The sequence below is a fragment of the Microcaecilia unicolor genome, chromosome 11 (assembly GCF_901765095.1).
Source record: "Microcaecilia unicolor chromosome 11, aMicUni1.1, whole genome shotgun sequence".
NCBI classification, from domain to species: domain Eukaryota; kingdom Metazoa; phylum Chordata; class Amphibia; order Gymnophiona; family Siphonopidae; genus Microcaecilia; species Microcaecilia unicolor.
This window is the reverse complement of record NC_044041.1, coordinates 166,272,751-166,286,721: the sequence shown is the minus strand read 5'-3', so window position 1 is coordinate 166,286,721 and position 13,971 is coordinate 166,272,751. Positions and strand designations below refer to the sequence as shown.

Here is a 13,971-nt window from a genome sequence, read left to right as displayed (position 1 = left end):
ACTGAAAAGGGAGGAACACAGGAGACCCTCATTTGCATGCAATTATCTGTCAGAGCCGGAGAGTGCATCGTTACATATGCTCGCCAGCTCCGATCATTGGGCGGGAGCAAATATGGGCACTAGAATGGTACTATTGGCCTCTGGCGCCTGTGTTTGCTTTTGATCATCTGCCCCTTAATCTCCCAATGCCTCACATCTAATTCCCCTTTCTGCACCTGATGCCTCCAACCCCATGGTCAGTCTGTCTATCTGGAAGCACTCAGCGGGCAGGCACCAGGAGAATATTATAGCTGAAGCCAAACTCTGTGCAGCGTCAGGAACCTATTTGAACCAAAGGGAAATCCAAATATTGTTAGCATTCTAAAATGTTATACTTTTATAAGACAGAAAGTCCAAACAAACACCAGAACAGAGCTCAGAAGAATGAAACAGCTTTACTACCGATTCCTTCCAAGGCACCAGGAAAGCCTGGGATGAAGCTCGGCACCAGTCATATTCTAATTAGATATACATGGATTTTAATTTCAGAATAATGCAATAGCTTGAGACATGCCCATCCTTGGTAACATTTGCAGGAGTGTAAAAGTTACAGAATTGCACCAGTATCCAGTTGTATGAAACCAGAGCCACATGGAGTAGCTTATTGGGATGGACCAGGACAGATCAGGTCCCTCTATCACGCACTAATGCAAAGATGGGCAACCTTTATACACAAGAGGGCCGCATGTCAGTACTAGCTCTAGCAGGTTGCAACATCATGTAGTGTCAGAACTGGAACTGGATAGAGCTCCATGAGGAGGTAAAAATGTAACTAAAAAACAATAGAAGCACACTATTCCAAAAGTATTTGCAAAATGAAGTATTTTTTTTAAAAAAGTCACCAAAAAATCTCCTTAATGACAATTTCTGTGTATACTTGCCATGGTCTTGTGGGCTGCATTCAGCCCACAGGTTGCCAGCTCCTGCTCTATCATGAGCTTCTTTGGGGAAGACTAGGGCTGCCCTCCAGTAGAGAGGTAAATATTGCAGTGAAGGAAAAAAGCTTCAGTACCTTCTACTGCTTGGCCAGTTCAGTAGAGTAGGGAGGGTGGTAGCTCTCATTTAGAACCAGGAGCTCTATGCTTTGGCTAAGCCCAGCCAAGGCTCTCTAAGAGTTTCAGTACAGTAGCAAAGAAGAGCTGGGGGCTCAACACCTGTCCTGCTACATTTCCTCAAAGAAAGCAAAAAAGCACCATCTGCATTCATGCTGTACTTTTTAGCACACTTGAAATAGCTATCTTCTGCATGGACAGCAGACTTCAGCTGAACAACCTACAGCTAAGACCTGGTCAGGTTAATAACTAGGCTACGGCAGAGCCATCCCGCATGCTCACCTGGAGACCATTTTAACTTGTCTTAAAAGGCTTCCTGCTAAAGTCCCTTGCTTACAATCCCTTCATTGAGCTTTGACAAATATCCCACTTCTAGTGTACTGGGGCTCTGAAATGCCCTTTTATCTCAAGGAGAATAGACTCGTATACTGCCCCCCCCCCCCCCCCCCCCCCCCACTGAGAACAGTAAAGGAAAATGAAGACAGCCCACAATTGTATTAAAACCTTACAAAACTACATAAGTCTATCCTCATGCTCCTCACTTCTTCCAAAAACTAACGAGTGCATATAGCTTAGTTTTACACACACTTCCCTGTCACATTACTTACACCATCACTAACTTACATGATTCAAGCACCCTCAAAACCAGGTGATAAAGGTATGCGACTGTATGTCACCCAATCTATGCCTATAGTTAGATTGCAAACTCTTCTCCTGAACTGTACCTGTCAGCCATCAATTGGGAGACTTCTGCGTGTCAAGCAGGTTTATTATTAAGCTTGGATTGTCCTTTGATGACCTGGCACCTGCCTATATTTAAACTCTTATCCCACTATGTTCAGGGGCATATAGAGGATGTTAATTTGGGCCCTTTCTACAGGTAAAAACATTTTAGGTGTCATTTATTGCCCAACCCATCACCAACAACTAGAAACATGTTTTGGAATACATGTACATTTATCTACTGACCAAAAAGGCAGGGTTTAGGGCGGAGTAGGGACAGAAAGCTGTGTGTATATTTTCCAGTGGAAAATTCAGAGTCTGTGCATTCAGTGTGTAATTTTCCCAGAACAAAAAGCTGCAGCAATTTTTGCTTTGATTAGTACAAATAGCCCAGGCTTACATACTCTCAGTGTTTACACTAATGAAAGCAATTTTGATTACTGTGTGCACAAGCCTTATCTGAATTTATGATCAAATGAGAGCTACAAACTCCAAGCTGGCTTAGGGCAAGACCAAGCCAGAAGGCCATTAATTCAAAATTGACCTAAGACACACCTGTATGTTTCCTCCTCTCAAGTCAAGCCTTTGTTGTCACTTTCACACCTCCTTTACTAACTTTCCTGGTACCCGCAATAACACCTGACCCCCAGCAGCAAATAAAACCAAAAGCATTTAAGTAGTTTAGCAAATGCTCTTAAGCTTCCAACATACTCAGCTCTGTCCACTACGGAGGCTCATTCTGTAAAACAATGGCAAACGCCACCTTTCATAGAGAGGAACATGAAAGAGGAGTTAGTTTATAAATTTGTTGTCTGAAAATGGGCAAGAAGGTAGATTCCCTGTCACAGCTTCTATCTAGGTTTCCAGTCATGTATTATAGGGAAAGTCAAAACTTTTAAAGGGGTTTCCACATAATCTAGAAGTAGTGACTGGTAGGAAACACAAGGAAAACTGCACCGAGCTATGTCACTTCGAGCTGATATACAGCTGTGTTCAGAAAGTGTTCAAACATGTCGCATCCTCCAAAGGATGGCCTCTGTTTCTTCTGTGTCTGAAGGGAGCTCTACCAGGATCCTAGTGGTGACATAACATTAAGGAATCCCAAAAGAGGCCAGACCTACAAAGACATACAATTCTTATATATATATAAAAGCAGCATGTTTTAAATGTATAAAAATACCCAGCCATAAAGAGCATGAGGTCAGGATATAAAAACAGAGGGATAAACAGGATGTACTCCCTTCCATGCCAGCATCGCCAGTGGCCTGGGCCAGGCCATGAGCGAGGATGACAAACACAGCACTAGACAGCCCCCAATCAATGTGGGGTTTCAGGCTATCCTTGCTGAATAAGCATGAGATAGCACTGCATAGAAGTCTACAGTAATCTCATGTATATCCATTAGGGAGAGCATGACAACCTGAGCAGACTCCTGTGCACAGGACTGGGGCTTGCCTACTTCTGCTCCAAAAAGACCAACACAGTAGGTGCAGCTCTTGGCAGCTTGCACCAGGTCGTACGGATAAAAAAAAACTTTCAAGTCCATCAACCTATTGAAAGAAAAAATAGGACTGGCCCAACTTCTCCCCCAACCTGGAGCTTTATGCTCACAGCATGTATGGATTTCACTCTCCCAGAAGAGGAAATGTTTTCAATGCCTTCAATTTACAATCAGAAAAAAAAAAAAACATTAACTTTTTGAACCTTTAACAATGAAAGACGGGAGAAGAAAAGTTCTAGTAACTCTTGAATCTAAAAGACTATAGTGTCTTCCAAATAGGATTCTCAGCTAGTCAAATCCTCACAATGGACCATTTCAGCTTATAAAAGAAATAATCTTTAATAAATAATGTTCCTTGCATCATGCTCCAAAATCCTTTTTCTTGGGGCGGGGGGAGGGGGGGGGAAGGAAAGATGTCAAGCCTTGTATCCATCCATAATCCTTAACACGTCATCTAGAATTGAAGGCCCCAGATCTAGATCAAGGCCAGCCAGAGACCCTGATTGGGCTAGCCCAGCCTGTAGGGGTGGCACGTTACCATCCTGGTTTATTGAGCCTGCACTAGAGGGGATGTTCAGTCTTTCCCTGTGGTCAAAAGCATTGCTTCCTAAGAGGGATCCTTCCGAGGAAGCTGTAGATGTGGTGGCAAAGGACAGAGAGGTAGCTACAGGTTCATGGTGCAGGCTGGACGAGAATGAAATATCTTCCTGGCTATGGAATGTAACGAACATGGACCTCTGAATGGGATCTTCCTCCAGGTGCAGCCGGGGAGGCTTGGGAGGAGCCCGATCCTGACAGGGGTTGCCACTAAAGACAGGGAGCGATACTGCATTCTTAAGGAATCCACAGTAACCGCCTCGACTGAGCTCTGCATGCAGTCTCCCATCAGCACTCTGCGAAGCCAGTCTTTGAGAATAGCCTGGAAGCAGATCATACTTCCCCTGTAAGAAGGAGAGTTCACCAAACATATCCCCCTCCCCATCCAGGCCAATGTGGGCACTGTGACGGAAGTCCCCCAGCGGTGGGCTGATCATGTCACCAGATAGCACGTCCCGAAGCTTCACCTTCTTGCCCCTCTTGGGAGTGGAGGTTTTTAAATAGATGGGGGTTTTAGCTGGCATGCTGAGGCAAGTTACTCCAAATCTTGTGGCACTTCAAAGACAATAGTAGAATCAGAAAACTCTCCCACAATTCTGTCTTGCAAGAACCGATGCACACAGTACAAGAAGCTTAAATGCAGTGTTGCATAAGAAAAGTTCCCAGCATGTTCCTGGTTGAGGAAAAGGCACTTGTCTATCACACAAACACTTCAATTTAAATCACAGCTGAAAACTGAAAATGTTCTTCCCTCTGAAAGTCCCTGAAATGAGAAGGAAAAGGTAAAACATTAAGTACATGACATGTGAGTTACTGCTAGTCTAAATTCATATCACCCTGAGATTCCGATTAGGCCCCAAGATAAATTAATTTTTTTAAACTCCTGTCCCCTTCAGCTTTTGGATGCACACGGTTTACTGGTGGAACACCAAACATGGAAGTCTAAATAATCACAACTGAAGCAAGATCTCCTGGTAATGAGTTAGACTGGCAATGCTGACCACAGCAGAGTGAAAGCATGGATTCCCCAAATGGTTCTCTTATGAAACACACATTCGATTATTAAAACTGATATGGCAAAAACAAACATATTTGCTTAGAAAAAAAAAAAAAAACAAACATCAGCTTGGTTATTAAAAAAAATCCCACACCCCATTTTCTATTAGCAATTTTCAATTGTATATTTGAAATAAATGACAAAAGGTAATAGTAGAAAAAGAAAATATTATAACACTAGTAAAAAAGCCCCGTTTCTGATGCAAATGAAACGGGGGCTAGCAAGGTTTTCTTCTGTGTGCATGTGGGAGTGTGTGTGTCCCTACCCTCTGCCCTCTCTCCCCTCCCCCCTCTGAGTCCTTCACTGCTTTGCTGTGTTTTCCTTCACTGACTGTTTCTGTTACAGAGAGGGCGGGGCAGACACTCATGGGGAAACCGGATATCTCTCCCCCTTCACACTTCCGGCTGGAGGCTTCATAGAACGTTGGTGTTGCCTTTTATATAGAGAGATATGCTACCAATACAGACCACATTAGACATTAGTAACCAAAAACAGAGTAATAACTTATAATATACCCTGGAGAAGTGGGTTCAATTCCCGCTGCTGCATAAACGGTTGAGATCCTAGGGAATCTGGTTCAATTCCCTCTACAGCTCAATGTGACCCGGGGCAAGTCACTTAGCCCTCCATTGCCCCAGATACAATATATAAAACTTAGATGATAGTGAGCTCATTAGGGACAGCACAAAGTACCTTTAATAGAAATTGTAAACCGCGTAGTGGCCTCAAGGATCATTTGCAGTATATCAAGAAAAGCCTATACAAGTGATAACATAGTAACATAGTAGATGACGGCAGAAAAAGACCTGCACGGTCCATCCAGTCTGCCCAACAAGATAACTCATATGTACTACTTTTTGTGTATACCCTACTTTGATTTGTACCTGTGCTCTTCAGGGCACAGACCATATAAGTCTGCCCAGCACTATCCCCGCCTCCCAACCACCAGCACCGCCTCCCAACCACCAGCCCTGCCTCCCAACCACTGGCTCTGGCACAGACCGTATAAGTCTGCCCAGCTCTATCCTCGCCTCCCAACCACCGGCTCTGGCACAGACCGTACAAGTCTGCCCAGCTCTATCCCCGCCTCCCAACCACCGGCTCTGGCACAGACCGTATAAGTCTGCCCAGCACTATCCCCGCCTCCCAACCACCAGTCCTGCTTCCCACCACCGGCTCTGGCACAGACCGTATAAGTCTTCCCAGCTCTATCCTCGCCTCCCAACCACCGGCTCTGGCACAGACCGTATAAGTCTGCCCAGCACTATCCCCGCCTCCCAACCACCAGTCCTGCTTCCCACCACCGGCTCTGGCACAGACCGTATAAGTCTTCCCAGCACTATCCCCGCCTCCCTACCACCAGCACCGCCTCCCAACCACCAGCCCCGCCTCCCAACCACTGGCTCAGACCGTATAAGTCTGCCCAGCTCTATCCTCGCCTCCCAACCACCGGCTCTGGCACAGACCGTACAAGTCTGCCCAGCACTATCCCTGCCTCCCAACCACCAGTCCCGCTTCCCACCACCGGCTCTGGCACAGACCGTATAAGTCTTCCCAGCACTATCCCCGCCTCCCGATCTTGACTAAGCTCCTGAGGATCCATTCCTTCGGCACAGGATTCCTTTATAACCAAAGCCAACACCAGAGGCCGAATGGATTGAGCAGACAGGAATGGAGAAACAGAGCAAATATGGTGGAGGGCAAAAAAAGACAATCAATGAAAGAATCAATCTGGGCTTTAAAAGTTAGCCTAACACCCAAAAGTCTGATACAATCACTGAAGGGGAGCTATTGGGTGCCAAGGAGAAGTGCTGGTGGCAGTGGCGTTCCTTGGTCGGCTGCCACCCGAGGCGGTTCTCCGCTGCACACCCCCTCCCCCGGGTGTAGCATCCCCCCTGGTGCGTCACCCCCCCCCCCCCCCCCCCCCACCCCCAGTGTGTGCATTCTTCTTACCTGCTGGGGAGCAGCTGCGCAACTGTCAGTTCCGCCAGTTCCCTGCTCCCTCTGCCCCGGGCACCCCTCCTGCAGCGTGCACCTGGGATGGACCGCCCCCACCGCCCCACCCTCGGTACACCACTGGCTGGAGGCAGAGAAGCGCAAGGACTAGGGGAAACAATAGCTTTGCATTTGGAAGAGTTAACAAGTTCATCATCCCTAACCCAACTGGAGACAGCAGAGAAGCAAGAATTCAGGACAGTGAAGGGAGCAAGAGGATCAGACACACGATAAAGGATATCGTCAGCATAGCAGAAAGGTAGACAGCTCTGTCCCTGTACCATTGTGAGAAGCAGTGCAAGGAAAATATTAAACAAAAGAAGGTGGGAGAAAGAATGGATCCCTACTGAACACCAGACCAAACCAGGAAAGAAGGGGCGCAACAGGTGTGATAGGTGAGTTGAAATAATCAGAGATGGCTACAGAACCACAAGAGGACCAAGCCAGAGATTTCAACAGTGCAGAGATGACGGAGAAGAGAGTGATCCACTAAATCAAATGCTGAAGATCAAGAGAGACAATGATGACTGAAAAACAGTGATCGAGAGCAACACAGTGTCATTAGTTTCTGAGGAACTTCCTCAGACTGTAGTTGATGAGAAAGATAGTTTCAATATATTGGATATGCAACGGTAATTAATGTTTGAGATGTGCAATTGATGAGAAAGATGTTTGTATAGTTTCAATGTATTAGACATGCAATTATAAAATTCTCCCAAAGGACTTATTGTTTGTAATCCGCTCAGAATCTCTTTTGAACTTAGCAGAATATAAGAATCATATAGCATAGCATAAAGGGCCAGGAGAAGGGTTTGTGGTGTGTACAGAAGCCAGACAGATAAGGTGAAGAATATTGGAATGTTCAATAAAGGCGTCAAGCTAAGAACAAGTATATCTAGAATTTTACTGAAGAAAAAGGAAGATTAGAAATTGGGCAAAAATTACTTGGAAGGGAGGGTTCTAGATGTGGTTTCTTGAGCAAGGGAGGGTTCACCAAGGCATATTTCCATGGCATGGGGACAGTAATGAAAGAAGAACCAGGCAGCGCGTGGTTGCAAGGTGCTTAAGTAGCACTTCCTCATTGCTCCCCTCCTTTCAGCTTCTCGACTCCTTCACTTGGAGCTTATGTATGGATAATGCTGCTACCTTGTATTTATTGAAGCCTGCCAGATTCTGAATGGTTTTCCTTCTAGAACACCTTATGAAAAGTTCAGAGGTTGATCCTTTTCTGCTCATTTACCAACTACAGCTTGTTAAAATTACTCAGAGACTGCTCCATCCAGAGCAAATTGTCCCAAAATGAGACACATGCCAGACTCAACTGTTGATATCAGACACCCGCTGTGTCCAACTCCACTACCAGACTAAATCATACACTTGTGGAACATCTAGAACGTGGATTAAACTGTGCTGTACTAAGAATCTACCACAAATGGCAGAAACACCCAAAGGAAAGGCAAAAATCTGATAAGGGATTCCATCTAACATTCCAGGTACCTCAGAGGAAGAAGACTCCACCCCTTCCATCTAACATTCCAGGTACCTCAAAGATTCACTAGACACATGCAAAGGGGGGGAGAACTGGATATCACTGTACTTACTCCAAAGTTTCAAAAGCAGGAGGGGAGAGGGGGGGGGGGAGTCATTTGGACACCTGTGTCTCAGAAGCGCCCCCTGCTTACACAACAGTGGAGTAGAAGGAATTTTCTGCAGCTATTAGGAGCTCAATAAGGGCCAAAGACAAATGAGGATAAAGTGAAATCAAGTTATGAATTGTTCAAGGGTGGGGGGAATCTTACATTCTAATCTTGAGCATGGAAATATCCAGTACAAGCAAAAGAGAGGGTGGGTGGCACCCACCTCCAGAGAGAGGGAGCATGTCAATGGTGTCATGGATTAAGACAGCAGGTCGTGTTAGTGGGGAACCATGCCATTATGTGGTGCTTCTGGTTTGCATCACTCAGGGCAGATTGGGTCAGGAGGCTGTGGATTGTTCCTGGTTCACATGCACAGTCAGGGCTCAAAATGTCACCCCTTGTATGGTGCTCTGGGCAACTGCCCCACTCACCCTGACCTAAAACTAACTGACCAGGAGAGATACTGCTTGTAGGTGGGTTCAGGCTCCAGTCTACACCTGGCAGCCTACTTCTGTAGCATCTGCTAGGAGAGATGTCATCCTGGATGCTCTATGAGGGGTGTTCCTCAGGCAACTGATGATGAGCCCATACTGATCTGGTACTGATGAATAGAGAGTGTCACTAATCCCAAAGGAAGTGAAAATTTAGGACCATCTAATCACTGTATCATATGGGTCAATATTTAACTCTCAGCAGTTCTATACTCAAATAAGGGTTTTAGGCTTCCAGAGAACCATTTTCAAGATAAACAGGCAATCCTCCAGGGAATCCAGGACCTGAAAGAACCTCCATGGGATGGAGTGTCGGTACTGATCTCATACTTCAAAAAAGAGGTGTCAGAGAGCAGATGGGGTTACAATTACATGTTTGCGTATAGCACTGCATGTGTCTTGTAGTACGATAGAAATGATTAATAGTAACAGGTACAGGGTGGCCAGATGTTTCAGACGACAACCTCAGTAGATTTGGTGACTGCTTGAATTACAAAACTTTACAGCTAGACGTGGGAGTGGGGGAAGGGGGTAAATTGTTGGATTAAATATGGAACATGTAAGAACAAAAAGGAAGTTGATAACACCAGAAATAGTATACCAGTGGAAGTGATGTAAGCCAACATGGTAATGACACAGATCTAGAGGATAGTGGTAGATTAAACTAGCATCTACTTAGAGCAGATCCAACAGCTGGACAGACTGAATGGGTCAATTCACTTTTATCTGCCTCCACAGTGCAGAAATTAGCTGTCCTGCTTGGTCAGAACTCCCAATTCTGACTTGATGTTCTTTTAAAAACGCTCCTCTAGGTGGCATACATGCTTCAAAAGCCCCAAAAATGACAATGAAAACAGACCTTAAAATTTGCAACAAGCACATTCTTATCTGGCAATGTTCTGCCTATAGGTGTACATTTGTCCTAAAACAGACTGCTGTCTGCGTAATAATCAAGAGTCAATTATAGTGAATATCAAATTAGGCCTCACAAGCCAAGGGTACCAACTATGTGGACACACCTGATTAGGCTATCATCATAGGCCAACCACCACCACCGGAAAACCTGCAGAGAGCAAAAAAAAACCCTCATATATATAATATAAATATATATAAAAAAGGCAGCCTGCAGTAAAAAAAAACCGAGGGATTGTTAATGACATACTTAATTTAAATACACAGGCAGCATCCATGTGGAGCTAGTAAGCAACTAAATTGTGCTAGCGGAAGAGTAATCAAATATGGTAAGAACTAACAGGAACAACAAAATGTAAGGAATTATGGTTTGAAGTATAGAATAATTCACCATGATTCAAAATGGGTGAATCATCCCCCCCCCCCCCCTCCAAAAAATGAAGCAATAAAGTCCAAAAATTCAATAACTTCTCCCAATATCCAAACACTAGAAGTTTAAAAAAAAATTTAAGTAAAATGCTAGAACAGTGTTCCCCAAGTCCAGTCTTGGAGTACCTCTTGCCAGTCAGGTTTTCAGGATATCCACAATGAAATATGCATGAACTTTTATACTGCCTCTATTATATGCAAATCTCTTTCATGCATTTTTTTTAGTTCCAATATTTTTATTGCGTTTTATAAATGATAACAAATGGCTAAAATAAAGCAATTAGCCAGCTTAACAAGTTAACAGTAACAAGCATCAGCATACATGTTCAAGTTAGGGCAAGTCCGGGATTATTTCGATAACAGATCATAATCATAAGTCACAGGAGTAATACATAATTTCAATTCTGACAAAGGTTATTACGTAGTGAGTTTAGTAAAGGAGACCATATTTTGTTGTACTTAACAAGTGAGTTATGTGGATCACTAATGTTACAATCATCAATAGACAAATATCAAGCACAATTACTGGATTTAATGTTACATCAAGCCCTTAGAACACTTTTCTTTTGTTGGAAAGATCTTGACAAAGTAACTTATTTATCATGGTGGAATTGTGTGTGTATTTTAGCTAAATATGAATATGCTGCGGCTGAAAAACATAACTCACTTGTTAAATGCATTTTAAATTGTAGATATCCCAAAACCCTGACTGGCAAGGGGTACTCCAGGACCAGACCGGGGAAACACTGTCCTAGAATACCAGCGTGTTAACCGAATGGGAATAAAATAAACAGGGAGTGTATTGGGGGAGGGGGAGGTGAAGAATCATACGAGATGGAATGAAACCCATTTAACACATCTACCATGAAAAGCTGAGATTTGAGAAAGAGGAGGAGCTATGAAGATAACCAAGGGAAGGCTCCTCCCCATAAACAATGCTCCCAAACAAATAACTTCAGCTGTGCACTTTTAACAGGGCCGCACCCAGCCCCTCTCCCTGGCACGCAGTCAGGGAACATTTTTGCGCGATGCGTTTCCCCGCTTAAGCTTTTTTAAAGGTTCCCCCCACCCCTTCTTTCGGGGGAAGTATAATCTAGGACTGATGTTTCCAGCAACCACCATCAAATCAGAGCGGAATTCGGAATATCTTGTTAAATGAACGTACAGCACGGGAAAAGTGTCTTTTAAAGAAGCTCTTTCCAATAGAGGTACCTCAGTTCCCAGATTCTGCAAACTTGCCCATAAAAGCATCCGATTTGGACAAGACAAGAAAAAAAAAAAAGAGCAATAATGTTTCTTGGGTCATTAAAACTTTGAGGCAAGAAACTCAAACCCTTAATCCATAAGGCTGAGGCTGTATTCTAAGCAGATCGATCACATCTTCCTTTGCTGTAGTTTGCATTTCATGCTATAGTGACACTTCCTTGACTCTGGTTTCCTGCCTTAATATTTTAGCAGGGATGTTCTGCTCTACCATGTGAAACTTCTCTTTCAGGGGTGACAGTCTGGCTCGCATAGAGAGATCTGAGCCATCCCTGGGGCACCAGATATTATGATTTCTATACCCATCTTATCTCTGTGTGCTGCCATACTCAGGCCCCCCTGCCCAGTCTCCAGTTTTCCTTTCCCTCCCCCTCAGCACTAAGGAAGATCATCTGCGCTTATCTCAAGCTCTCTGTTTCTGTCTCCCCCACCTCCCTTGTGAGACTATCCCATGCATCCACCCCACCCTTTCGGTGAAGAAATAGTTCCCAATGCTATTCTTCAGGCACTCCATCCCTCTTTGACCCCAGGTTCTACAATTTCCTTTCCAGTTAAAAATGTTTCCTGCATTTATACCCTCTACATATTTAAGTGTCTGCCAATATTATAACAATCAGGAACCACCCCGTCCTCCAGGGTTTACATTCAAAGGAAACCCGGCTTTAAAAAAAAAAGTCGTTTCAAGTGTACCTCAGTCACAACTAATTATAAATAGGAGGAGAATACGGCTCATAAATCTACTTTAACCCGGGCTAGCAAAGGAGCAGAAAAAGACTACCTGAAATCATCCCCCAACCCATGATGAAACTAAAGCCTCTTTGCATAAGAACCCAAATGATGTGTATACCATTCAACCCTCTCACCTGGATGCTTAACCTTCAAACTACCGACACAAACTCTGAATACCGGAGAAAACACTACCGTTTAATTCTTGAAAGAACTTTTAAAAAAGTGCTAGCTCGAGAGTAATTGCTTAACAGATTTAAGCATGTAGTCTAATAATATAGTATCAACCACTTGCCTTTCACTGGAAGCCGCTGCCAGACCCCGGCCTGCATATGCAGCAGAGTTATGACTATGAGAAGGATTAAGTTCAGCGCCCCGCTCCAGTGGGCGTGACGAAAAGAGAAAAACGCTCCTCCCACTGCTGCGACTTGCCTGGCCGAGGAGGTTAGATTGAGAACAGACGGACGAGAACGCTCCACCCACTGCTGCGCCGCGGGCGTGACAGGAGATTGTTCCGCCTTCAGGGAATCTCCCAGTTTATGGAACGCTGGAATTTCTTAAAGCCGCGGCACTGCGGAATAGGGGGGGGGGGGGTTATTGGCTGATTTTGTTGACAAGGTAAAAGTTGCTCTCTCTTCATCGCTTCCTTTTGCACTGTATTTAGTCTAGTCAAACCGCTGCACGCGCTGCTAGGTATTCCATTTTTTGAATACCTAGCAGCGCGTGCAGCGGTTTGACTAGACCACGCGCTCATTTTCAGAAAAGTCTTTTTCAAGACTATTACGCCATTGTTGAAGAATCATCCTCATCATCATCCAGTCATTTTTTTGTGCAAGAGACTGTTGTGACATCTTCAAAGCATCTTTTATCATCATTCTTCCGCAACACCCTGCACAGCAGACTCCTGATGCAGGCCTGACGGCCGAAACACAACCTTGTGTCGAATCTTCAAACTTCCAATAAACTTTAAATTAAAGAACATCCTCCAGTTTCTGGTATCCTTGGTCGCTCTCCCACTTTTTGTGCTTTGTTGTCATTACCGTGGGGCGTTTGAGTTCTCTGCTTGCCAGCGGATCTTCTCTCACTATTAAAAGTATAACTGGAATTTGGTTGGATCTTGTCGACTAGACTGTCTGGGGGTTTTTTCAATTCGGTTTACACTTGATTTTGTGCCAGCCCCAAGAAGGTCATAGTCGTGCAATGATGACCCTAGTAGCTGGATTTAGGACTCTTGATTGGAGGGTTCTAGGAAACCTGGGGCATATAACCCCCATCTGAGGACTGCCACTGCACTGGCCTATGATAAATTGGCATGGGATGTAAAATAGATGGAAACATTTAGGCATGAACTGCTGGAGTGAGATCATAATGAGATTTCTCAAAAGATTATGGTCACAATAAATGGTGTGCCTCTTCTATTTCAAGGTAGGGGCGTAGGCAGACCTGCCATTTTGGGTGGGCCCAGAGTTAACCTGGGTGGGCCCTTCCCACCTCCTCCCCTACCCCTGTACATACATACAATATAGGTTTTTTTTAATGACCTGACGTC

The 13,971-nt window shown here is 44.5% G+C and overlaps 1 protein-coding gene across 2 annotated transcripts; it reads right to left on the bottom strand.

Moving 5' to 3' along the window:
- Positions 1-415: 415 nt before the first annotated feature.
- LOC115480472 (cdc42 effector protein 2-like) lies at positions 416-12,622 on the bottom strand. 2 transcript variants are annotated; one of them, XM_030219171.1, is made up of 2 exons: positions 12,560-12,622; positions 416-4,675 (listed from the first exon to the last, which is right to left on the bottom strand). In XM_030219171.1, the coding sequence occupies exon 2, from the start codon at positions 4,434-4,436 to the stop codon at positions 3,732-3,734; it is 705 nt and encodes a 234-aa protein (XP_030075031.1). In that variant the 5' UTR covers positions 4,437-4,675; positions 12,560-12,622; the 3' UTR covers positions 416-3,731. The 2 variants fall into 2 exon arrangements, with proteins under 2 accessions (XP_030075031.1, XP_030075030.1); XM_030219170.1 differs by lacking the exon at positions 12,560-12,622 and adding an exon at positions 11,599-11,683.
- Between the last annotated feature and the right edge of the window lie 1,349 nt (positions 12,623-13,971).